Source organism: Canis lupus, chromosome 32, assembly GCF_003254725.2.
Source record: "Canis lupus dingo isolate Sandy chromosome 32, ASM325472v2, whole genome shotgun sequence".
NCBI classification, from domain to species: Eukaryota; Metazoa; Chordata; class Mammalia; order Carnivora; family Canidae; genus Canis; species Canis lupus.
Window position 1 is genome coordinate 2917838 of NC_064274.1, and position 27368 is coordinate 2945205.

The 27368-nt window shown below is 42.0% G+C and overlaps 1 protein-coding gene across 1 annotated transcript in view; it reads left to right on the forward strand.

Annotated features, from left to right (window-relative positions):
- Nucleotides 1-27368, forward strand: part of FRAS1 (Fraser extracellular matrix complex subunit 1) — a 434524-nt gene that overhangs the window by 349608 nt on the left and 57548 nt on the right. The window contains exons 48-58 of the mRNA XM_049104909.1: nucleotides 8403-8527; nucleotides 8809-8949; nucleotides 10942-11169; nucleotides 13200-13313; nucleotides 15001-15151; nucleotides 16497-16656; nucleotides 19175-19343; nucleotides 21519-21765; nucleotides 23009-23353; nucleotides 25316-25476; nucleotides 26033-26180. Coding sequence (XP_048960866.1) covers nucleotides 8403-8527; nucleotides 8809-8949; nucleotides 10942-11169; nucleotides 13200-13313; nucleotides 15001-15151; nucleotides 16497-16656; nucleotides 19175-19343; nucleotides 21519-21765; nucleotides 23009-23353; nucleotides 25316-25476; nucleotides 26033-26180 — 1989 coding nt within the window. The remainder of the gene's footprint in view (nucleotides 1-8402; nucleotides 8528-8808; nucleotides 8950-10941; nucleotides 11170-13199; nucleotides 13314-15000; nucleotides 15152-16496; nucleotides 16657-19174; nucleotides 19344-21518; nucleotides 21766-23008; nucleotides 23354-25315; nucleotides 25477-26032; nucleotides 26181-27368) is intronic.

Genomic DNA, 27368 nt, shown 5'->3' on the forward strand with positions numbered 1-27368 from the left:
CTTCATCAAACCAAAAGTTGGAATTTAGAAAGTGTTGGGGGTAAGCCACACTCACATAGAATCTGCCTTGATTAGTATTTATTTTTTTGCATTACTTATCTTGACCATTATATACTGCCTTGTGTTTGGCAAACAGTAGATGCTCAATAATTCCTTGCTGAAAACTAAATAATTGAAATTTTATGTAAGCATAAAATGCTTCTCCATAATTGGATTGTCAATTCCTTTAGGGCCAACACTCTACCACGTTCTTCTAATGTCTGACCACCTGGCACGGTATGATGTGCTGTGTTTAAAAATGTAATTCAGGGAATCGCAAGTGAGCATATGTATTGGGCAAAATTTTAGTTTAGCTGCTGCTGGTGGGGGTGGGTGCGGGGAAAAGATGAAGGAGATCCCATTCTCACCCCTAGTGTGCTCTATTGGATGAGATAAGGAACTTCTGCATATAATCATATATTAGAGAAGAATATGGCAGGTTTTTTAAGAACTGTATAAACCAGGTGTCATAAAAGTTCAAAAATGGGAGAAGCTGCAGTGGGCAGGAAGGTTCACAGAGGTGGCATTTAAATGTGCCCTTAGAAGGCAGAGTTTGGGCAGACAGAAATGGTGGTTTTTTTTTTTTTTTTTCCAGAGATGGGAATAGCATGTGTGCATATTCAAAGAATAATGAGTGAGTCAGTTGAGCTATAGCATATATTCTGAAAATAGGGGCTGATATGGCTCATGGGTAGATTGAGATTTTATGGAGGGTCTTCAAAGCCAAGATACATAATCCCTATGTAATTCAATAGGTGATGGGTAGGCACTGCAGAATTCTGAGCAGGGAAGGAAAGTGACATGCATCTAGTGTCCACCAGATGGATTGAAAGAAAGAGAGGAGGCAGTGAGCATGGGTCGGAAGTCTCACATTTGCCCCAGTAATAGGCAGTGAGGCTTCATCCAAGGAGTGAAGTGGGAAGAGGAAGATGAGAACCATGTAAGAGATCATACCTGGCATCTGGTAAACTGTATTCCATAAACAATAATTGGTGGAAGAGTGAGGCGGAGGGAGGGAGGAATGAATTTCAGGGCAGAACCTATAGAACTTGGCAGCTGAATGGATTGAGGCACTGAAGATATTTGCTGAATTAACAGTCTGAAGGTAGAGTTGTCTTTGTTTTGTACATCATAGAGGGAGCGATGGTTTGCAGATTTAGGAGATTCAGATTGTCACTAGTTTCCTCAGGATTTCAAGTTGCAGATCCTTCATTCATTCAACCATGGGGTTAACAAAAGAGGGAACATGCTTACCCTGATTCTGCTCACTCTCTAATATAGGGAGTCAGACCATAAGCACATAGGAAGCAAATATATATCATTGGTTATGAGTCTTTTAGGGGAGAAATAAGAGCATTCCAGGGTGCAGGGACCAAGGGGGTAAGGGAAGAACTCCCTAATTTAAGATGGCATTTAGCAACGGGTCTGAGGAGAATGAGGGAGCCAACTGATGTTATAAGGAAAGGGCATTCCAGACAGAGGGATCAGTGAGTGTAAACATCCTGAGGTGGGATCAGCCTGGAACATTCCATTCCAGGGGCAGCAAGACTATGTCTGTGGCAGGGTGAATAAGAGGGAAGATCTATGGGGAGGTGAGCTTGGAGAGGTGGAGGGTGGTCTGGCAGAGGGGGAGGCGGACTAGGTGATGGTGATGGAAGAGAGGGGGGAGTCTTTTTTTTTTTTAAAGATTTTTATTTATTTATTCATGATAGAGAGAGAGAGAGAGAGAGAGAGAGAGAGAGAGAGGGAGAGAGAGAGGCGCAGAGACACAGGCAGAGGGAGAAACAGGCTCCATGCCAGGATCCCGATGCAGGACTCAATCCCGGGACTCCAGGATCACGCCCTGGGCCAAAGGCAGGTGCTAAACCGCTGAGCCTCCCAGGGATCCCTGGGGAAGTCTTGTGAGTGTTTGGTGCAAGCCTGTGGGGGAAAATGGAGACATTGACCAAAATCCCTAATGCAAATGGAGCTAATGACCTGCCCTTTTGTCTTGAAGTTCCTGGGGAAGAATGCAGATCAGCACTCCTAAGACCTTGGCTGCATGAGATACTCGATAACTAATTCATGAGCTAATTGCTTCTGCCAGAGTTCGGTCAGGTTGCTGATTGTGTCTCTCCTAAGACGAAAGGGCAGACTCTTGGCTGCTGTGTTGGACAGTTGCATCCAGGCTATCAGGACTTTCAGAGTGTGGAGCCTCATGCACAGCACAGTTGCCTAGCTGCTGGCAAATCCCAGCCCTCACTCTTCTTTGACCGTGGGCTGTGTTTAGAGTTCAGTGTGAGGCTGCTTCAGTTACTCCTTTTCTGTTGTTACAGTGTCAGCCTTCACTGGGCTTAAACTCTGGCTGCCAAGACAGAGCCGGTGCTGCTTAGGGAGAGAGACTCCTGGGTGATCACGTTTCTCCCTTATCTTGGGAAGGCACCCTCCAAAAATAGAGGGAGGGCTCCCTTTCCCCCCTGGGATACTACCTTCGCCTGCCTTCTCCACTGGGCTTAACTTCTCTTACCCGCTTAACTCACACCTGCACCAGTTTTTCTTGGTCCACCTGTTTCTAGTAACTCTCAATGACCCAGATCTGAGGATCCAGTCCTCTCCCCTTTACTGTTGCCCCCCCCACTGCTAATGGAGCAGGGATGCCCTGCCCCTGCTGTACCTCCAACTCTATTCTGTGTCCTTTCTGTTGCATTTTGCCAGAATTCTCGCCTTCCCTGTCTGCCCTAAGTGAGAATATTTTCATGAATCTTTTTAGATGTGAAAAATGTCCCTTCAGGGGAAATGCAGGTTGATATCTTGCATTTCTCTCTTAAGGCAGCTGGCACAGCTGAGAGAGAAGCACCCGCACGTCATCCCTTTGCTTCAGTGAGGATGGGGCTACCAGGAGCCGGGGTGGGCTGGTCTGTGCTCTCCAAAAAGAGCAAAGCAAACTTCTAGGCCAGTGTCTTATGCAGGCACAGAGCTATTATGGGACTGATTTTGCCTCTTGAATGATCAGTTTCCACTAGCGCTTGCACATATCCTCTGCCCGGTTAACTCTGAAGTGGATTCATTCTCTTATTGTCTGTCTTGGTCAGTGGATCGTAACTGATTGTTGTTTTTAGATACACAGAAAAGGTTTGAAGATCTATTTTCTTCCCCTGAGGAGGTACAAGGAGCCATATGCCTATGCAAACTGTGCAGAAGACAGTTGAGAGCCTGCGGCCTGTAGGGAGAGTAGCAGGAGAGCCTGGGCCCTGGGTGTGCCCTTTTCATGGTTAAGGGGTCACATCCTCATGTCAGGGCCCTGAAGACCCTTTTTTTCTTGTGAAATCAGAGTAAGGAGTTATATTATTAAGATCGAAGCTAAGCTTCTGAAACAAAGAGATCCCAAATTGCAGCGCCTTAAACAAGAAGTTCATTTTCTCTCACAGAAAAATCCAGAGGCAGGTGGCCCCAGATGGCCGAAAGTAGCTCAGTGATCCTTAGCATGAGGCTCCCATCTATGGTCCAAGGTGACTTCTGTAATTGCTGTCATTCCCCAGCCAGCAATAAGGGACAAAGGCCAGGGAAACCTACGTCCACTTCTATTGTAGGAGTATTACTGGAAGAACACATAGCAATTTTGATCACATCCCAGTGGCAAGAGAGTAGTCAGACAAAGCTGTGAAGTGGCTGAGAATTGTAGACCCTCCTTGGGAATCCAATTACTTAGCTACTCAGAGGTTGTGTTTTTTAAAGTCAGGAAGAAGTAGAGCAATCTCTAGCACAGAAGTGGTCCTCACCTTCACCAAACATTCCCTGAGTAGCTGCTGCAGAAGATTTGTTTTGGAAGTGGGGCACATGTCAACAAACATGTGCAAATGTGTTTCCTTAGCTGAGATAGCAACATGTCAGGATGGTGGGAGTCACCACTGCACAACACAGTGGGGTCTATCTGAGAGGTGTGGGCGTGAGTCAGGAAAGACTTCCCAGAGATGATGCTTTAGCAGAGGTATTCCTTGGTTTCCTTTCTGTCTGCCTTTCTCAGGATTGTGACACCAGCCAAAAAGGATGCTCCCACTGCTTTACTTTGGGTTCTCCCAAGAGCAGGGATATATGAGACTGAGCAACTTATCCAAGGAAATGGATTTTCTCACAGATCTGGGGCTGGAAGTCCAAGATCATGGTGTCAGCAGGGTTGAGATTCCCTCTGAGGGCTGTGCGGGAGAATCTGTCCCTGGCCTCTCTCCTTGACTTTATAGAGATGGCTGTCATAGCACGGTGTGCTCCATGTATGTGTGTATCTGTGACAAACTTTCCCCTTTTATAAGGACATTAATTAGATTGGATTAGAGCCTACTCTAATGACTACATCTTAACTACTTTCTTATGCAGTGATCCTGTTTCCAAGTGAGGTCACACTGTGAGGTACTGAGGGTTAATACTTCAGCATATGAATTGGGGGCGAGGGATGGGGTGGCAGCAGAGCACAATTCATTCCCTATCAGGAGGCTTGGAGGAAAAGCTGAGAGTCCCCCACAGCCTGGCAGCAGGCATGGTGCCATCTACGGCTCTGCAGAAAGCAGGAAGGCCAAGGCAATCACCCAACATCCTGTTAGGAAGGCAGTTTCTTCAAAGATGCTTTATTCCTGCACACTTCCCTCACCCAGACTGAACTTTATCTAATGTGCTGGCCTTCCAGGGGAATTGGAAAAACTGACAGGGTTAATGTGGGTCTCTGTAATGCTGCCAGATGTGTAGTTGAGCCTGCAGGTTGGTAACTGAAAACACCTTTGATGGGATTAAACTCCTTCAAGATATTTCAAACAGTAACTACCTGCTATGACAGTCAGTAAGGACAATATATTGTTAGGAAAACCACCTTGCTGGTGAGTAGCTTAAGCCTTCCAATACCCAATTAGCAAAAGCTAGAATTTTTTAAAGTGTATAGAGATGGAAAATCTGCACTCAGTATGACCTCTTAGGTAGTGATTATAGTGGATGAACTGAATTCATTCACCAACCGTGGTTTTGTTGTTGTTGTTGTTGTTGTTAAAGATTTTATTTTATTATTTATTCATGAGAGACACAGAGAGACAGAGACACAGGCAGAGGGAGCAGCAGGCTCCATGCAGGGAGCCCGACGCGGGGACCCGATCCCCGGTCTCCAGGATCAGGCCCTGGGCTGAAGGCAGCGCTAAACCGCTGAGCCACCGGGGCTGCCCACCAAGCATGTTTTGAGTACCTGTTATGTGCCAGGCACTATTTTAGGTGTGCAGTAGAGAAGAAACAACAAAAATCCTGTCCTCTTGAAGCTTATGTTCTAGCTGCACCTTGTTACCCTCTGGCACTAAGTGAGGAGGACATCACTTAAGTAATATTAAATACCCCATCAAAATCAGTATTTCTTTTTTTTTTTTAAATCAGTATTTCTGATGGGAAAAATATTATAGCCAAAAAAGTATTCTAGAAGAAATGATTCCATTAAAAATATAATGATGATATTTCAGGAGTAGATCCATGAATGGCTTTTGTGATTCCTTACTACTTTTCTGTTGTTTTTCACATTTTCTTTAATGGACATGTATTACTTTTATATTGAAAAAAAATTAAAGCATAATGGTAAAATTCAAGAGGCTCCTTGCCTACCCTGAAAAGGTTGATGAGTTGTACAAAAAGTATTCCTAGCAAGCATAAACTTTGAAGTTAGACAACCTTGAGTTCCAGCCCCACGATTGCCCTCTTACTGGCTGTCTGAGACCTTGGGTGGGTCACACTGCTTTTCTAATTTTACTCGTGTCATAATCTAGAAAAATGGAAGTAATATGCCAACCTTCACCTCCCAGAATTGTTAAAGGATAAAACTTAATATATATAAGCAAGCCCGAAACAGAGTTCTGCACATGGTAGGTGTTCAATGTTTGCTAGATTGGAGTGGCTTATTAAGATCAAGCCTAGAGCTCTCATGTGCTGCTAGTGGAAATATAAAATATAAACATATAAAATATATTAAAAATCCACTTGGTTTGGCAATTAAGCAGGTACCTAACATATATTCCCAACATTCCACTCTAAGAGATTTACCCAAGAAGAATAAAAATATATGCCTATACCAAGACTTGTGTACAAATGATCATAGCAGCATTATTTGCAACAGCAGAAAACTAGAAATAACCTAAATGTCCATTAACAGGTGAATGGAGAAACTATGATATATCCATACAATAGAATACTACTCAGCAGTAAAAAATAATAAACTATTGATACATCTGTAATATGGATGAGTCCCAAATAATTATGCTAAGTGAAAGAAACCATGCATAAAATAGTATATATTCTATGATTCTAATTATGAAAAAAATAGAAAAAAATCCAGGTAGTCTATAGTTACAAAAAACAATTGTTTCTTTGGGATAGGGTAGGGGACAAAAAAAGGGAAGAATGGAAGGATTATAGAGTGTCAGGAAACTTTTAGAGTGATGGACATGTTTAGTATTTTGGTTAAAGTGATCGTTTCATGGGTGTGCCAAAGCCTATAAAATTGTATACTTTAAATATGTGCAATTTATTATACGTCAATTTCCTCTCAATAAGAAATGTTAAAAAAAATCTATTCCAAACCTTTTTTTTTCCAAGAAGGTAAAATCTATCACCTTTCTTAATTACTCTCAGACTAAAGACTCATATAAAGGGACCAGTGAGGGATCCCCGGGTGCCGTAGTGGTTTGGCGCCTGCCTTTGGTCCAGGGTGCGATCCTGGAGACCTGGGATCGAATCCCACGTCGGGCTCCCGGTGCATGGAGCCTGCTTCTCTCTCTGCCCCTCTCTCTCTCTCTCTCTCTGTGTGGTTATCATAAATAAATTTAAAAAAAAAAAAAATAAATAATAAAGGGACCAGTGAATTAGGTAACCAGTTGATTGTATCTGGACAAGTATTTCCCCATGAGCTGTGAGGATGGATTCACAGCAGAGAGAGAGATGGTTAAATTTGTCAGTGCAGCTGGCCTGAAGTTATTAAATTTCTAAAGAATGGTATGGATTTCTGTCTAGAGCCACAAGACAAAGCGATAAGACAGGAGGCTACATTTTTTGCCTGTCAACAGCTGATGTACCAAGCACAGAAATCTAAAATGCCTCATCAAAAAAAAAAAATGATAATAATGCCCCAGTAGCCAGGAGGCTGTTGTATCTAGGTAACAAATCTCAAATGCTAAAGAGAGTTGGAAATGTAAACCATGTAGGTTAATTTATTTTTGTAAAGATAGAGCAGTAATATGGATGTCACCGTTAAATGTAAAAGTCAAAGTAGAATCTCTTTGTTTTTTTTGTTTTGTTTTTCTTTTGTTTTTGTTTTTTACTGAAAAGCCAAACTAGTTTTGCCAGGATTAACAATGATAAATAATAAATCCCAGGAAGCAGCAATTGAATTTCAGGACCAAACCAAAGGACTAGATGTGATGGATTAATACCCCAACACTGAGAATCAGAAAGAGGGTCTTTGTGCTGAGGGACTAAAAGATAGGGTTTTGTTTCAGTCTTGGCTGGCATCAGAGGATGAGCTCTAAGATAGAAGCAAGAAATCTGGGCTGTTCTACTAAATATTGTACGACGTTTAAAAACATAAGATGTTATTTGTGGGATGTGTTGACTATCTAAAATAACTTTAGGGTTTTTTTTTTTTTTTTAGTTTTAAAACAAGTCTGAAAAAAATTAATGTGCTTCATTTATATCATGTTATTAAAGGATACTGGTTTTTTAGGTCATTTAAGAGTTGAGATAGAATGATGCCACAACCCCAAAGTCATGCAGTAAGTTTTGTCACTGCCAGCCTGGCTAAAGTGGTATATGAGAAGCTAGAAAATCATAGACCAGAGAGTTGGAAAGGAACCTTGAAGAATACCAATGAAATCATGGATGCCAGGCTCACCAATCACAGAAAAAAGCTTATGTGTAGCCAAACCCTATGACTCCAGTGTTCAAAAGCGAGACCATCACACAATATTTAAAAATAGGGCAGGTTTTCAGAAAGGACTATGAGGCTATGGAGGAGTATAAAACTTAAGAGAGAGGAGTTTGGAGACCAAGGCCATGACCCTACCTTTCGCAGATTTGACCTGTATCCATAAACCCTCAGAGATAGGAGAGGAACATTAATTGAGCACTTGCTTTTGGCTTGGCACAAAGCAGAAGCTAGATAATTAAGTTAACATGTGCTCTCACAGAACATATACTGTTGTAGGGAAAAAAAAATACACAAACGACTCTAACACAAGGTCTCAAAGAGAAGGGCATAAATGCTGTAAGAGTTAAACAAAGGACTCTGGTGACAGTGTGGCATTTCTCTAGCGTTAGAAGTATGGCTAGCATTTTGACATCCTTTTTCTGGTTCTCTCTTCCCCTTTTGCTAGGTATCCAGATTCGTTCCTTTACTCAAGCTGACCTGATTTCACAAAACATTCAGTATATCCATTCCAGTGAAACCGAGAAACATTCAGATGCCTTCAGCTTTACACTCTCAGATGGAAGCAGTGAGGTAGGCAAGGCACTCCATTCCCTCAGTGAACAGGTACTGATTCAATACAGTCTTCTTTGAATGGAGTGTGCAAAGCAGTTATGCAAGCTTCATTTTGCCCTGCTCTTAACCAAGGATAGTGGTGGCTTCTGACAGCCCCTGGGGCTCTTTCCAGGGGGAAACCACTTTGGATTCCTGGTCAGTCAGTCATGCCAGGAATGGGTGAAAGGAAAAGCAGCACCTACCTTCTACTTGGGTGGGTGCTGGGGACAGGTGTCCCACCTGCACTTTCTGCCATTTAGGTGACTCAGACTTTCCATATCACCATTCGCCCTGTGGATGATTCACTGCCTGTCGTCCAGAGCTTGGGGATGCGGGTACAGGAGGGTGTGAGGAAGACCATCACAGAGTTTGAGCTCAAGGCGGTGGATGCAGACACAGAGGTAAGAGCATTCCCCTGGGTTCTCGGGCTGAATGAGAGGCTGATCTGTTGCTTTGTGACTATGTGTCCTGAGGGTAGGGCAGAGTAGTAAGTTTAGTGCAAGCATCATGGAAGGACTAAAAATCAGAAGATACTGTGGCCTTCTGGAAAAGAGAAACTGATATATTTGAGATCAAATTTTTTTTTTAATTTTTCTTTTTTTTTTTTAATTATATTTACATATGATAGTCATACAGAGAGAGAGAGGCAGAGACATAGGCAGAGGGAGAAGCAGGCTCCATGCACCAGGAGCCCGACGTGGGATTCGATCCCGGGCCTCCAGGATCGTGCCCTGGGCCAAAGGCAGGTGCCAAACCGCTGCGCCACCCAGGGATCCCTCAAATTGTTTTTAAACCCTTTCTGAACTCCTAAATATATCCTCTCTCTACCCTGATTACATGTAACTGTAATGCTGATTTTTTTAATCCTAATTCATAGAAAATTAAATAGATGACATTTTAGCCAATTTTTTACTCTTCCTTATTATAGTGAACAAGGATTTGGGGCACCTATTCATTTTTCCTATCATTTACCACCTTCATTCAGACTTCTCTGAATGACAATTAAATATCGCAATTTGAGCATCCTCAAAGCATTCGGCTTTATTCAGTAAAACAGGGCATGTAGAGACTAAATTCTTATCCTCATGATGCTTTCAGATTAAAGTACCTAACATTCGGGCATGATTTAGCTCTCATTAAAGGGTACCATAGCATTTGTTAATTAGTTCTATGTACACCCTTCCCTGTGCCAGCACTTCTACTTTCATTTATCCTCAAAAATATTGATTACCTAATAAGTGCCCCCTCTGCTCTAGATGCTAATGACAAGGCTGTAAACAAAACAAAGTCCTAGGCTTAGGGAGTTTTCAGCCTTTGGTTAGGGGGGACAGACAATGAAGAAAGGATGTATAATAACATGTCAGATATGATAAGTGCTATGAATTAAAAAAAATATAAAGCAAGATAAAGGAGATAGAGATTGAAGGGTATGTTATTTTAGATGGAGTGGTCAGGGAAGTCTTCACTGAGGAGCTGATATTTGAGCAGATATATCATGAAGTGGAAGAACAAGCTATGCATTTATCCGTAAAAGTCACTCTTTGAGCAAAAGAACCAGAAGTGCAAAGGCCCTGTGGTAAAATGTGCTTGGAACCTTCGAGTTACAACAAAGAAGTGAAGAGGCTGGAACCCAGTGAGCAAACAGGCAGAAAGAATACAGCCAGAGAGGAACCCTGGGACCAGTTCACAGAGGGCCTTGTTGGCCCAAGTCAGGCCTTTGCATTTTATTCTAAGTTGGTGGAAAATCCCTGGAAGGTCTTGAATAGGGTTTTCTGCATTTTATTTTTCCTTCGATGTGTCACCTAGAAGCCACAATTAGAAATGGGAAATTAGCTTCTGGTCTGAGGCATTTGTAATCTCTGTATGAGAATTTTGGGAAAGTTGGGGGGAAACGTTGGGAAAGAAATGAATAGTTTTTAAAAGGTTTAGCTCCTCTCATCCTGGTAGAGGTTAAAAATTCAAGTTTTCCCCTATGACCCTTAAGAGACAAATTTAAATGTCTTAATCTGACACCAAAAGGCACCAGAACGTAAGTTCAATTGTAGTAACCAATATAGTTTCTCTCCTTAGTTTTATTTTTGGTATCTATAAAGAAAATGCAATCCTTATTTTATAAACATCTTTAGGTTTGGCTACCCTTGGCCACCTGTTGGCCGTCACTCACAAATATGATTTGGGTTGTCTGGTGCTAAGTTGGTAAAGCCTCTGATTCTTGGTCTCGGCTCAGGTCGCGAACTCATGAGTCGTGGGATGGAGCCCAGTGTGGGGCTCTGCGCTCAGCAGGCAGTCTGCTTGAAGACTCTCTCCCTCTGCCCCTCCCCTACTTTCAAATAAATAAATACATCTACCAAAAAAGCAAAACAAATCTCGTTTCTGTTTTACCTCCTCAACAGGCCGAGTCTGTCACATTCACCATAGTGCAGCCCCCACGCCATGGTACCATCGAGCGAACCAGCAGCGGGGGCCATTCCCGGCACATCTCCACCTTCACCATGGAAGACATTTACCAGAACCGGGTCAGCTACAGCCATGATGGCAGCAACTCTCTCAGAGACCGGTTCACCTTCACCGTGGCTGACAGGACAAATCCCTTCTTTATCATTGAGGAAGGAGGAAAAGAGGTAAGGGGTAAAGACAGTGGAGAGGGAGGCAAAGTGTACCAGGGCTTGTCCGAAGGCAGAACATGGCATTTTCCAGCCAAGAAGAGCGTTGTTCTTATTCTGTCACTGATTGGCCTTGGGCTAATTACTTAACTTCTCTACGCCTCAGCTTTTCATCTGTAAAGTGGGTACAATAATAATTACCAGCTTCAGTTAGTCTAAGGATCAAAGGAGTTAATCCCCGTAAAGTGGGTAACATTGTTGGCAAATAGCAAGCACAATGAAGGGTGATGAGAGTGATTGTTACTATTACTGTCATTATTTCTCTTTTCCTTTCTGTCCACCACTGACTCCTTTTATCTTTCTTCCATCTGATTCTAATATCTGATCTCATACAATTCTAGATTGTCTTTCCCTTTTATATGTCCCCTTAATCACCCAGAGTTTCTCAATCTCATAAGGAATAGCCCGGTTAAGAGTATGGCTTTTGCCTCTAAAAAACACACTGATTTAAATTCTGGCTCTGACACTAACTAGCTGAAATGTTTGTAAAATGGGGATATCTGCCCTTATGATGTACATAAAGCAGTTGGCCCAGTACCTTACACGGAGAACACAGGAAATATCAAATAAACTGTGGCTATCATAGCATCATCACAGTCATCGCTTTAAGACCAGCATATGAGAGCGGTAAAGGTGTTGTTCTCTTGAGGTCCTGCAGTTGTCAAGCTTTACTTCCCTAAGAGAATTGTTCCGTTCTAATGTTCAGGTGTCTGGAAGAAACTCTCAGATGTCCTCCACTCCCCTCCCTGCCACTTTTCCTCAGTCCTTCATTCTTCAGCCAGGGCTCCAGCAGGACCATAACCCTCCCCTAGGAATAATGGCAGCTGTGGTGAAAGGTAGGCTGGAGGACACGCCTGTATCTCACGCATCAGAAGCAGTGTTACTGAGCAACGTGATCACACCCCACTGTATTTCAGGAGGACAGAAGGGGCAGCTCCTCAGTCCTGTGGCATCCTTTCTTACTCTGATGATGAACGGGAATGATTCCTTTCCTGGAAGAAAGATCCACCCGCATCCTTTAGAGACAATCTGTGCGAAGATCATTCTCCCTTGGCCCAGGTGTCAGTGAGACGGCTCTTGGGGTTTCCTGCCAATTTGGTGTCTGCACTGCATTCCCACCTAGCAGATCATTGCTTTTCCTCTTCCAAACTATAGCTGCTCCCCCACTTCATTTGACTTTCAGAAGAGCAAAGAGATTCAGGATGAATCAGCAAGAAGGCTATCTCTCTGATAAACATAAAAGGTCATAGTAGGTTTCAAGAGGAACTGTATTTATTTTTGAAATGAGAATTATTTAGAAGGATTGCAGAAGATTGAAAAGCTGGCATCTTACTGCCCTGCGTGCTGGCGTGCCTTATCCTCCCAGAGACAGGTTCTGGATTGGACCCACCTCCTGTGCGGAGTGCGTATGTGGACATGCATCTGCGTGAGAATGAAATCATAGACCAGCTTCTTTTCACTATCCCCCCAAATGCTTTTATTCTTTCTTGATGTCCTGTGCCCCTTTCCCCCATAAGGACTGTTCTTTCTCAGAAAAAGGGGGGAAAATATCCCCCCATGAATCTTCCCACACCTGCCAGAATCCCACCTGGAGACTCTGACAGTAACGTGTTAATGATAAGTGTAGTCCACCTCTTATGACAATTTTAACAAGAGTTATTGAAAGGAAAATACTGTTTGCTGTTTGACCTCAGGGCAGTATTGAACCCAACTAAGGAATGCATGGGTGTGGGAAAGTCAACTTCCATAGCAGATGAAATTGCAGAAAAATGCCACTTCTTTCGTGCTCTTCTTCTCATATGGTCCCCACGTTATCAATCAAAGCATTCTCTGTGCCTCATGCCAGGGGTGATAAGCAATGGGAATGGGCACAGTTGTCCATTCTGAAGTGCCAACAGGTTTCAGGGGTTCCAGCTTTGTAGGTCATGCACCTGGCCTAGTTCGGATGTCTGGAAATGATGACTTTTCTCTTTGGGCTTCCCTGCCAGGTTATGACAGCAGCACCTCAGCATTTCCAAATAGATATCCTCCCAGTAGATGATGGCACTCCTAGAATTGTTACCAACCTGGGGCTTCAGTGGCTGGAGTACATGGATGGCAAGGTAAGGCCTTTCCATCTGCCACATTCACATGAACCAACGTTGGCTATGTCCTTATCTGTGACCACTTGGGGACTAGAATTGCAGCTTGATTCATGTTTACCTCTCCTGAAGGGAGCTGATTGTCCTAAGATTGGAAAGCTCTGTGAGTTTGGTTAAGATTGTGTATAGTTTAAGATTTTCTTACAAAATGACCCCCAACGTACAGAAACTCAAAGAAGATAGAAGTTTAGTTTTTCTGTCACATATGGGGTGGCAGTATGTGGGCAGTCCAGGACTCTCTGTGACCATTCAGAGATGCAGATTCCTTCTGTCTTCTGATGCACTGGGTTGTTGCTGAGCCAAAACTCCTCAGCTCCTCATCGATATTCTAGCCCATGGGAAGAAGAAAACAGAGAAATAGAGGGTAAGGAACTTCATTTTAAGCAAGTGATATGATACAGAAATTAAACACATCATTTGTGCTTATATTTGGCAAGAAATTGGCTATATGGCTCCATCTGTTGCATGAGAGACTGGGAATAGAGTCTCTGGCTGGCTCAGCTAAAAGTTTGTTAACTAGAAGAAGGGGAGGATGGATTTTGGGGAAGTATCTGGAATATGCCATAGATGGGAAGGAAGTGAGTATTTTGTAGGTGAGTATCCTCAGAGGACTTCTATTTTAGAAATTCCTTTCTCTTCCTAAATCCCAATTTGATAATTTTAAGATATGCCAGATTCTTACCTCATAACATATCAAGCATTAAATTCTCATCCTCACCCAAACACACATACTTCTTCTCTAATCAGTTCAGGATCTGATTTTTCTTTTGTGTGTGGTATTCCCTCTAGGATATGGATTTTCTCATCTCCATGGAGCTGATCAGTTGGCTGTATATGTAGCTGCTATGCTATGATTTTCTATAGAACAGGCTGTGATTTTTAAAATTAGTACATATTCCTGCCATCCCCTATTTGATACCCCTGTCCCCATATCCAGAACCATCCCACTCTCTTCTTGATATTTTCCAATTGGTTTTCTACTTCCTACTTTTCTCCTACTGCAATGACTCTTATCCAAGTGTCAACAATGACTTTTATCTTGCCAAATCCAAAAGTCACTTACATATCCTTATTTTACTAGGTCTACTAATATTTAATACTGTTGACCACCCCCTTTTTTCTCTCAAACCTTTGCTCTTACTAAATGTTTGTTGAATTAATGAATGAGTGAATTAAAATTCAGCCAGTATATTTGGGCAATATTAGGGGTATGACATATTTATCTTACACAATTTCAAGAATTGTGATTGACTCCAGTAGGGTATAAAGTGGCAGTCTTCCCTGCATCTTATCACTGTTTCAAAGTTCCAGACTCAAATCCCACCACCTGAAATTCCTCCTCCAATGCAGGTAGAATTAATCTCTCCCACTCCCATATATGGACAGTACTCTTTTTATATCTCCCGTTATGGCTCATGCCACAATTACCTTGCACACGAGCCTTTGTTTCCCAGTAAAATGTGAATACCTCAGGGATGGAGGCTGGGATGGTTGCAATCCTCGTAGCCTCTTTAATCCTAACAGAGTTTTCCATGCAGTAAATGCACTCACTAAATCATTGTTGAACAGAATTAAATTCTGAGTCAGAGGGTCTTGTTCTGGCTTTATTCCCACCTCAGAAATTAAATTTAATGGGTTTCTATTCCAGACAACCAACTTGATCACCAAGAAGGAACTGCTGACCATGGACCCAGACACAGACGACCAGCATCTTGTCTATGAGATAACAGAGGGCCCCAAGCATGGCTATGTGGAGAGCAAGCTGCAGCCTGGCAAAGCTGCTGCTACTTTCACACAGGGTGGGGACTCAGGGCACCGAGAGATGGGAGAAGTCTGTTCTAACTTTCTCGAAATTGTCTGATCTTTCTCACAACCACTTCTAGCTACTTACCCCCCAGTCACTTAATGGCAAACAAAATAGATCGTTTAGTGTCTAACTGTCCAACTTTGGAATTTTACTTCTCCCAGTTTCCATTTCCCATTACTCTGAATTATGGTAAAAAAAAAAAAAAAAAAAAAAAAAGAAAGAAAAAGAGAAAGAGAAAAGAAAAGAAAAGAAAAAAAGAAAGAAAAGAAAAAGAAAAGAAAAGAAAGAAAAGAAAAAAAAGAAAAGAAAGAAAAGAAAAGAAAAGAAAAGAAAAGAAAAGAAAGGAAAAGAAGGAGGGAGGGAGGGAGGAAGGAAGGAAACACTTTGTCTTTACCATGCTTGCTCAGCTCCCAGGTTGCTTTATGTTTTGGTGAGATTTAGTGGAAGGATCACATGATACTGATTGGTTTTCTTCTTTTTCTAATTGAAGCAAAGTTGGCATACAATGTTACATTAGTTTCAGGTATACAACATACTTGGTTTTCCTTAAAAACAAAACCAACAACCATACTTTATGAAATATCTGTGATCCTATATGGCTTATTTTTTCTCTAAGGGTTATAGATTGTTTTTAAGTATTTAACAAAGAAAGTAAAATCAACAAGGGTATGTTGCTCAAAAGAAATATTTTCCTATTTTGAATCACATCAAGCAAACCATTTTGTATTTTAGTAGTCTTATAAGCATGTCAGACTCTTCTAGACTTCTTTTGAGGATGGCCCTTACCTTGAACAGTCATTGCAAAAACTGTCCCTTGTAACTCATACAGTATATTTCCCTTTTCTCCCTGTTTTCAATCTTAATGTTCTCTCCTAGAAGAGAACATTTTATGTGTCTTGTGTGGTTGTTTGAATTCAACCCCAGCTTTTCTTAGTAGCATATACCTTCCAAAGAACCTTATTTACAAGGAAGTAGGGGTGAGTGTGAGCATGTATACAGAGAGGATGGAGTCAAAGACTCTTTGTCAGCACTCAGATTTGACTTTAATATTCCAGAGAGATTCATTAAATCTCTCTAAGACCCTGGGATTCTCATTTTACAACAGCATCAAGGTACTTCCTGGACATATAGACAGCTCTTTTGCCACACAGAGCTATAGGATTTTATTTTAAAATCTGGCAGACACATTTATTTTTAAGACTACTATCCCTTTTTTTGTTCTTGGGAAATTACATTCTGTCTACAGCCCATTAGAAGAATAAACTAGGTATGTTAGCATGGGATCTCCGAGGCTGCCTACATCCCTGGGTTAATTCACAATGTGCTTTTTCTCACAGAGGATGTGAACTTGGGATTGATTCGTTATGTGTTACACGAGGAGAAGATCCATGAGATGATGGATAGTTTTCAGTTTCTGGTGAAAGACAGTAAACCCAATGTGGTCAACGACAATGTCTTCCATGTTCAGTGGTCCCTCATCAGCTTTAAATATACCAGGTACAAGGGTCATTGGTGTTCATTCTTGAGAAGTGAATCGGGCAAGCAGAGGAGATCAGATTGAAGTACCTGGGGGTCCACTCTAGTCATCTGATGGTGATGGTGGTGGGGATAACAATAATAGAAATGATAATGTCACCAAGTATTTTTTAATACTGTGTGTACCGGGCACTTGACATGCATCATCTTGTTTAATACTTGCAATTGTGAGATGAGTGCTATTGTTCTCCCCACAAGAACAAAGCAATGGAGACAGAAAGAGGTGAACTAATCTACCCAAAGTCACATAGCTAAAAAAGCAGTAACACTAGGATTGAAAACCAGTGATCTTAACCATTGTGCTTTCTTGCATCGCCTACAAGTATTTTTGCTTCTGCCTTCAAGTTTTAGAAGATAATCCAGGAGAACTGATAAGAAACAAAATATGCATCCGATACTGGCTGAAAATAATCACTGGTGCATAATAACGACATCTTTGCCTTACCCTCTACATTCTCTCTGTTCTCAGGCTTGTATTCTCCCCTCATTCCTTTGATGTTCATAGGATTTGATGTCCTTTGGGAAAATTTCATAGCTTAATATAGACATGCTTTAGAGTGCTTTTGTAGTCTTTTGAGGGGTTGAGAGGCAAACAGGCACCAGCTTTGGTAAAGGTAGGCAAGCACAAGGTTGATTTATAGGTCAGATTATAACTAAGATTATGATTATGTGGGGGAAATCGTTCTTGAAGTCTATGTTTCAGAGACTTAACTATTCTAAGAAAGCAATTTCATGATGGTTATGATGAAAATTGGAATGGAGGTGGGAGATAACATAAAAACTTGATTTCATGTGCTGGGCCGTTCCACTCTTAGTCACATAGACTTAGAGAACTTAGTAAGATATTATAATCAGCTTTTATATATGTAAGCTTTGCTGTTATTTCCCTCTTGTTTATATCTCCTTAAAAATTAAATAAATGGGGACACCTGGGTTGCTCAGTGGTTGAGCATCTGCCTTCAGCTCAGGGCATGATCCCAGGGTCAGGGATCGAGTCCCACATCAGGCTTCTTGCGGGAAGCCTGCTTCTCCCTCTTCCTGTGTCTCTGTCTCTCTCTGTGTCTCTCATGAATAAATAAATAAAATCTTTTTTTAAAAAAATTAAATAAGTGGACTAAAACTGATCACTTTTTCTGGACAACCCTCAAGCGTTTAATGGGCTGAATAGTAGAGTGTCCCAAAGCTGGCAATGAAAACTAACCTGTTAGAGGTACTTAGTTGGCAACCCTCACAGCAACAAGACATAAGCCCTGTGATGAAAAACTCATCCCCAGCTCAGACCCTACTCACTCATGTCTTTTCTAAACTTAGATACTTATGAATTAATAGCACATGGAGAGTTTGCCTTCTACTTTGCCAAAGCAATACAAATTCATAGCAGCAAGCTAAGTTACCCCTGTGTTTTATTTTTTTAATTTTTTAAAAATTTTTATTTACTTATGATAGTCACAGAGAGAGAGAGAGAGAGAGAGAGGCAGAGACACAGGCAGAGGGAGAAGCAGGCTCCATGCACCGGGAGCCCGATGTGGGACTCGATCCCGGGTCTCCAGGATCGCGCCCTGGGCCAAAGGCAGGTGCCAAACCGCTGCGCCACCCACGGATCCCTACACCTGTATTTTAGTCTGTTTGTGCTGTTATAACAGAATACTGTAGACTAGATGGCTTACAAACAATAGAAATTTATTTCTCCCAGTTTAGAGGCTGGGAAGTCCTAGGAAAAGGTGCTGACAGATTCGGTGTTTAGTGAGGAGCCTCTTCCTGGTCCATAGGTAGTTGTCTTTTCCCTGTGTCCTCACATGGTGGAAGGACCAAGGAACTCTATGGGACCTCTTTTATAAGGGTACCAAACCCATCCATGAGGGCTCCACCCTCATGTCACCTCCCAAATATCAACATATGGGGGTTAGGATTTCAACATAGGAGTTTGAGGGGACATATTCAGTCTATAGCACAATGTCACAAAACTCCATTTGTCTAAACAGCTTTGTTACCTGGGCCCAATTCTCATTTTCTTATTTCTGCCATCACCCTGACTCCTTTGCACACTTCCTGGAGATCTGGTCCAGTCTGTTCCCACCTGACCTAAGTCATTAATTGCCTCGCAAGCAGCTTTCTTTCCTAGGAACTCACTATTCTAGTTATTCTACCACACTAGGGAGAGATTGTCATTTCTCTGTGTTTTGATGTACAAAGTACATAGTTCCTTGGTGCTGCCCATCTTCTGAATGACTTCCACCTTGCTCTGATAAAGGGGCAGATACCATTCTGCATCCACAGCCTCCTTGGTCTCTTGGTGCTGTGACTGTCCCAGGTGAACACATTTCCTCAATTTATAACCTGGCTTCTTAAAGAGACCAAACTTCCTATTCTCTGAACTATATGACACCAGTAGCCAACCAGAAGAGACAGGCATTAAACAAATGGATTCCTCACAGCCCCAACTCAGAATTTCAGAGACTGCCTTTTTGTGTGTTTCTAGCTATAATGTCAGTGAGAAAGCGGGGTCTGTCAGCGTCACAGTGCAGAGGAGTGGGAACCTGAACCAGTATGCCATCGTCCTGTGTCGCACTGAGGAAGGCACTGCCAGCTCCAGCTCCAGGGTCAGCTCCCAACCTGGACAGCAGGACTACGTGGAGTATGCTGGCCAGGTAGGTGTGCAAGGGGGCCTCTGAATACCGATCACCAGAGGGTACCAGCCAGGGCTGCATTGTGGTGTTGGCAAGTGTGGCACCTTCCCCCTAATTTTCCCCGCACCTCCTTTTCCATTGGCGCCCTTCCTCGAGTGATTTTCCTGTGTTCCCTTCCCGCAGGGCTGAGTTCTTCCCAGTCCTACTCTCTGTGGAAGTTTTAACTGCTGAAGTCTGGATTATCTAGCTTCTCAGTCTTTACATTTTGCTTCATGGCTAAAAAAGGCCTCCAGGGCATCCTGTTCTACACAGGGCTGTTGGGATCCAAACCCTTTCTCAGTCCTTGCCCTTCTCTAACTGAAGGGAGGGCAGAGGAGGGTGTGGGGGATGGTTGGGAAGCTCTTGGAAGAGATGGGTAAGAGATGATGGGAGCTTGAGTTTCAGTTATGAAGCCAGGTTGGAAACAAGTGGGTAGACTGAAGATGACTAAGGACTGATAGAATTTCACAGCAGATTAGAGAGTGGGCAGAAGCGGGAAAGGGATGGTGATGCCCTGTGCTGGGAGGGGACATGGTCAGAGGAGCAGGTTTGGAGATGGGGTGACCTTGACTGTGCTTTGGACAAGCCAAGTATGACGAGCCTGAGACTGAGAGGACAGCTGTGTTGGTTGGCAGGAAGTGCAGAAAGCAGTTAGGGTGGCGCTACATGTGCAGGTCTCTACCACAGTGGTGGTAACTAGTGCCAGGGGGGATGAGACAGAGCAGAGAGCAAACAGAAAAAGAAAGGAAGAGGACTTAAACAGTAAACTCCTTTACGGTAGGATACCCCGTATTTGTCATCTTTTATGTTTGGCACGATACCTGGTGCTTCCTAGGTATTTCTTCAATGTTTTTGCAAAGTAAATTCACTGTTTTTATGACATCATAAATCTCTGTAACGAGGAGCGGACTCTCTCTTTGAGTTATTTCAGCTGGACTGAGGTCAAATTTAAATGAGGAATTAGAAGAAAATAGATAAGCCAAGGAATCTTTCAGCAAAATCATAATAAAGAGTACATACTTGTGTTTGTCAAGGAAAGACGAAAGGTAGTGGGTTCTAGAACTAAACAGAGATCTAGAGATGTTTCATTCAGTTGGGAGTGTTTTGAAATGTGGAGTGTAGTAAATTTTAATTTGATTAGTTGATTAGATATGGAATAGTAATTTTCTGCTGATGGAAATAATGTGTTTTTCAGATTTGTGTGTCCCTTGAGGTTTATGACTATTTTACACATTTTAGCTATCTCAGTTTACACAAAGTGTAGTCCAGGCCTATTTTCTACTCTTTTGGTTTTGGATAAGTCCATAACCCTGGTTCCTTTTCAAGGTTTTATCTTTATCCTTTTATTAAGACAAAGTAAAACCAGAATAAATCCCTATAAGTTCACAATTGTGTGAATATAAAATGATTTCTCTTTTTTGTACCAGGCTAAATTCATTTACATTATAGATCTAGACTATCTTAATGGCAAAGGATTTAGTTAAATACAAAGTCAAGATTCAGTCTGGCTTGTTGATATTATAACTTTCTCTGGATTCAAACTCCATTATTCAGGAAACTGAAGATTCTATATCAATTTTTATTGTGTTAGCAATGTGGTAATGGTAATAAGGATAACATCTCACATTTGTTCAGTGCTTTAAAATACATCGTGTCATATAATCTTCCCAGTAAATATGCAAGATAAGCATGTGAAATTGTTATTTAGCTGATGAGGAATCTGACATTTGTAAAGATTCATAGACTGACCCAGCTTAAAGTCAGAACATTTACATTCCAAGTTCAAAGATCTTTCCAGGTAAATCTGCCACAAATATAAGGGGACCTGAGTAACCAAATGACTCTTGCTATCCCAAGTGAATTAATAAAACAAGATATGAATAGTTACCTACATGTTTTTCTACAGTCACCAAATAGTAGAAAGATGTCTTTGCCCTCCATGTCCTGATGCGGTAAATGAGCTCCAGTGTGTAGATGAAGGCTAGGAAGAGGTAGCCAAGTGTTCCAGGTGATGAACAAGAAGTTGGGGTAGAAGAACCAGCTGTTTCATTCAGTGCTCTACCCACTAGATTTGGTTCCTATTTTCCCATGATGTTCTAGGGGAGTGAGCAGGGGAATGAGGTACAGTAGAACTCTTTGTTGTTTCCTTTGTGACAGGTGCAGTTTGATGAGCGAGAGGACACCAAGTCCTGCACCATCGTCATCAATGATGATGATGTGTTTGAAAACGTTGAGAGTTTCACCGTGGAGCTCAGCATGCCGGCATATGCCCTATTAGGGGAATTCACCCAGGCGAAGGTCATTATCAATGACTCCGAGGACGAGCCCACATTAGAATTTGATAAGAAGACCTACCGGGTCAACGAGAGCGCTGGTTTCCTATTTGCACCTATTGAAAGAAAAGGTCTGTTGGTGCCAAGGGTGACAAGGAACTATAACAATAGCTAGCTTTTTTTTAGTTCTTTTTATGTGCCAAGTCCTCATGTACCATATTAACTTCTGTGTGTAAGTGCTTTACATGTATTAGCTCATTTAACTTCCCAGAACAACTCTAATAATGATCCTACCTGTAGTGAGCACTATTGGAAAGCTTCTCTTAGTTCAAGTTGTTAGCACTCCCATTTATTCTTTAATGTGACTAGAAGACTGGTCATATTTTGCCTTGCAAATTATTCATGAACTTAGGATTCCTAATCAATCACCCAATCTATAAAATACTTAGTAGCCCTGGTCAAGGAGGGAAGTTTGTAAGAACTGGCTTCTCATCTTAGTTTTGGAAGATAGAAAATATATTTTAAAGATTTCCCTACGTGACTGTCATGTATAGAGCTCAGATGAGAAATAAACCATGTATGCTAAATAAAGGGCAATGCTTGAGGGATTGAAAACAAAATAAAGATCGTATGCATTTGTGAGTGTGCAAATGTTGAGACTTTTAAAGTCATGGAAATTAAATCCTCATTCAAAGCCTGAACATGACTATAAGTGATGATGTCAGGTTTTTTATTGAATCTGCTGACTATTAGTGTAACATACACTGTAGATAGGGTAAACCCTTGGTGATGCCACTTGGAAAACAGGCAAGGCCCATTGATTGCTCTGGGCCAGCGAGCCAGGCCCAGAACAGGCTATCTTCTGGGGACATGGCAACACTAATAAGTAAAGTCATTTGTACAGAGATGCAGGTTTTATTTTGTTTTGTTTTTCTTTTTTTAAACAAGCTGATTTCTCCCTGGAAATTAAAGTGCAGAAGTTTATTCAGAAAGGCAGTGAACTGTGCTCAGAGCACGACCTTTGGGACTCAATTACTTTGCTACTTAAAGTACCAAATATGTCTCTTATCTTTATACCCGCTGTGGTCTTAGATGTTGAGCAATGAGTCTTGTGAATTAACAGAGCACAAAATTCACAGAATAGGAAATCCATTTTAAGTTGTTTGGTGAAGTATCTGGAGTATATGAAATCCTCAAGTGGTTTATACCACAGGCTTAAGAAGCTGCAAATGCAGGAAGGCTTCATGTCAGAGTTTGAACAGAAGTAGTGATGGGATGGGTCAGAGGGAACCAAGCTTACCAAATTATCAGAGATTTTAATATTTGAGAAGTGCTCATTCAAATGCTTTGATTTTCTTACCATTTGTATTTCAGGAGATTCAAGCAGCATTGTATCTGCAATTTGCTACACAGTCCCTAAGTCAGCTATGGGAAGTAGCCTCTATGCTCTAGAATCTGGCTCTGATTTTAAATCTAGAGGGATGTCTGCTGACAGTCGTGTGATATTTGGGCCTGGTGTCACCATGTCCACCTGTGATGTCATGCTTATTGATGACAGCGAGTATGAAGAGGAAGAAGAGTTTGAGATTGCCCTGGCAGATGCTTCTGACAATGCCCGCATCGGAAGGGTGGCATCAGCCAAGGTGCTCATTAGTGGTCCCAATGATGCCTCCACTGTGTCCCTAGGCAACACGGCTTTCACTGTCAGTGAAGATGCAGGTAATAGGGGATCCCTGGGTGGCTCAGCGGTTTAGCGCCTGCGTGATCCTGGAGTCCCAGGATCAAGTCCCACATTGGGCTCCCTGCATGGAGCCTGCTTCTCCCTCCACCTGTGTCTCTGCCTGCCTCTCTCTCTCTTTCTGCCTCTCATGAATAAATAAATAAAACCTTAAAAAAAAAGATGCAGGTAATAGAGAATCTCTGGGATTCTATTGCCCACATCCTGATCCCTTTCTTGAACAGTTTCCTTTTAAATTTAAGAATGTCCTGAAGACATTTGAGAATGCAGTGGCATTCTGAGGAATGCCTCAGTGACTCCATTGTCAGTCTGAGATATATAATACCAAGCATTAAGACCAAAAATGGAAGGTAGTGAAGAATAGGGAATTCCATCCACTTTTCTTGCCCTGGTTACTGATGGCAGGGAGGGATCTGGCTTAGAGCTTCATTGAATGATCTCTGTGGTCCAGAGGAAGGACATGGTGCTAAGCATTTTAGCTTCTGAAGGTGAGAAATATGATCTGTTTTGAGGATGGGGGTAAACTTACTTTAGCATACTGTTAGCTGCCAGAACAAATAAATTCCAAAGTTTAGTGTCCTAACAAATGAAACTTTTTCATTCATATCATGCCCCAAAGCAGTCAGTGGGCAGATTTCTTCCACCCAGGCTCCTTTCTTCTTTTGGCTCCACAAAGGCCTCAAAGTCTTCTGAGTGCTACTAGCAGACATACTGCCAGAAGGGGCAGCAGCTGCGCTGAGCATCAGTGATCTGAGCCACCTGGTCAAGGTCATTCACCTCTTCGAAGGTGATAGTCTGAGAGATAATGGGAACAAGTATTTTTGAGCACTTACTCAATGCCCAGCACCATGCCATCTACATTCCATACATTCTCATTTAGTCTTCTGTAGAAAAGAAAACATTATATAGAAGAGCAAAGGGAGGCTCAGAGAGATGAAATAAAGCCTCAGAGATCAGTAAGCTAATATGGCAGAGCTGAGATTAGAACCTAGACCTTTCCTATACCATGTTTCCTTCTTATACACCAAATGCTCAGCCATGACTACTTGTCATCTTGCAGCTTATTGGCTGAAAAAATATGATTGATGGGATTTTCTTTTGCTTTTCTTTGACCTTGATTGGGAAAATAGCTAAAAATCTACATCATTAGGACACTACAAAGTATGATGTCACCGTGGACCAGAAGATGAGCTTCATTCCTAAGATAAGCAATAACACACATGGTTTAGGGATCCCTGGGTGGCGCAGCGGTTTGGTGCCTGCCTTTGCCCCAGGGCGCGATCCTGGAGACCTGGGATCGAATCCCACGTCGGGCTCCCTGCATGGAGCTTGCTTCTCCCTCTGCCTGTGTCTCTGCCTCTCTGCCTCTCTCTCTCTGTGTGACTATCATAAATAAATAAAAAATTTAAAAAAAAACACACACATGGTTTAAATAATGATGTGTGCACCACTCGGATAAAATAGGGAAATCAACCCAGTTAGGAACATTTAATTAGGAACATGCAGCTTCAGGCCCCATAGAGTTCCTTAGCTGGTTCGTTCTTAATTGACTATTTCCTATATCACCCCTGAGGCTCTCGTCTCGAGTTTCTTCTCCTGAAATAGGCTTGAGATGTTTTTTGATGGGCCCTCTCCAGTTTGTTTTTCTCCTATGAACCGTGTCTTTCATAAAACCACAAAACCACTTTCTCCTAAGGGCTGTCTCTCCAGTACTACCTCCATGAAGCCCTCCTCCAGGTCTGCTCTTCATATTGTTAGTAAAAGTGGGGGGTGGGGAGTGGCACCTCACAGCTTTCCTCAGAGGGAACACAGGAGCATCACTGAAATTGTATTAGACAAGCTCACAGGGTAAAGCTGCTGCTGCTGTGAGAAGAACATTATTCTGAAAACCCACTGTGCTGGCCCGAGACTAACCATTGACATCTCTGTGGATATCCATTTAGGTACAGTGAGGATTCCAGTTATCCGCCATGGGACTGACCTTTCTACCTTCACATCTGTCTGGTGTGCAACACGACCTTCAGACCCAGCTTCTGCCACTCCAGGAGTTGACTATGTTCCCAGCTCTAGGAAGGTGGAGTTTGGGCCAGGTGTCACTGAGCAGGTGAGCATAGAGCAGTCAAAGGCCAGATGGGCCTGTTAATGTGGGCTCTATTCTGCTCTCCAAACTCTCTGGAGGACTCTGAACAACCCTTGCCTTATTACTGTCTTCCCTTTCTTCACAAACACAAACATGCAAACAAAAGAATAAACCCAGAGAGAGCTTCTACAAACTCTCCAAGTGACATTGTCAGCATCTAATATCCATCACCACAGATTTAGTATATGAACTGTACTTGTTTAATGTAAATATCTAGAGACAGAACCCCTAAAGGTTTTGTAAGAGATTATCGTTTTATGGACTAAAAAACTTACTGTCAGACCACCGCAGAAAGCAAGTTACCACCTTTGTACTCTGCTAAAGGCAAACGGGTGTTGCGTGTCTGTAAGGTTTACTTTGATTTTTCTTCTTCTTATATTATTTTTTAGATCAAGATTAATCAACATATAGCATATTAGTTTCAGGTGCACAACATAAAATGATTCAGTATTTGTGTATATTGTGAAGTGATCACCATAGTAAGCCTAATCAAAGTCATGATTTTTTTTTTTTTTTCTAGTATTGCACCTTGACTATTTTGGATGACACTCAGTATCCAGTAATTGAAGGGCTAGAGACGTTTGTGGTTTTTCTCAGCTCAGCACAAGGGGCCGAACTGACCAAACCCTTCCAGGCTGTGATTGCAATTAATGACACATTCCAGGATGGTAAGATATTATAGATGTCAGCTCGTGGCTCAGACTATATTTTTGTTTCTTCCTTACCTTCCAAATATATGACATTAGAACTCATTCACCTTTTCACTCAAGAAATTGTGTGTGTATGAATGTGTGAGCACATGTATGTACCTACTTTCCCATAGAAATATGGGAGAGAGATAAAAATTCATGTTTCTGCTACTGTGCTAGGCACAAAAAGATATATAAGCCTTGGACCCTGTCCTCAAGAATCTCAATGTCTAGTTGGGGAGATCAGACCTTTAAACAGAAAAATTAGAATATATTATGATAAATGACCTAATAGTGCTATAAATCCAGTAGTAGGGGAGCAGAGGCGACTGAACAGCAACTATTTGTGGAAGAACTGTAGATTTCACAAAGGATGTGATATTTAAACCGGGTTTTAGAATATGATATGAGTTCGTCTAATGGATAGTGAAATAAAGTTTTGTCAAATGGAGAGATATAGTACATATGCGCTATAAAATTTTGAAAGACGCATATTTGGAAAACAGTGAGATACTTTTGTTTTAAGCCTGGCAGGAGATGAATAGAAGGAAATGAAATGTAAAGACAGGTTGGAGTCCAGTTCTAAAAGGTCTTCTTATGTTGTAGCTGGCCTAAGGGATCTGTAAGCAGAGGACCAACAGCTGCTCCTAAATAGTATGATTTCTGAGGGAGGAAACTGACGCTGGCAGTCCTGTAGATGATGTACAGGAAAGAATAGACAGCAAGTACATGAACAAATTAGCAGTCGCCACTGAAGATTTAACCTAACTAATAGGAAGATGGCAAGGAAAGGACAGTTGCTTCTTGGGAAGAGTTGATGAAATTTAGAATTGTCAAATTCTGGAGTTCGTAAGAAGATCAGGTCAAACTTTTCACCTGAAGCAAGAGGACCCTCATTAACGTTGCCAGTGGTTGACAATAGTACCCATGATCAGACTCTTTCAGTGACTGAAAAGTCACCAGAAAAGAAATAAGCAGCCAAGCAGGGTGATCCTTAATGCTTTCATTTATTTTTAAATTATTTATTTATTTAGATTTTTTTTAAGTGACAGAAAAAGGGGCACTTGGGCAGCTCAGCGGTTGAGCATCTGCCTTCGGCTCAAGTCATGATCCCGGAGTCCTGGATCGAGTCCCACATTGGGCTTCCCATGGGGAGCCTGCTTCTCC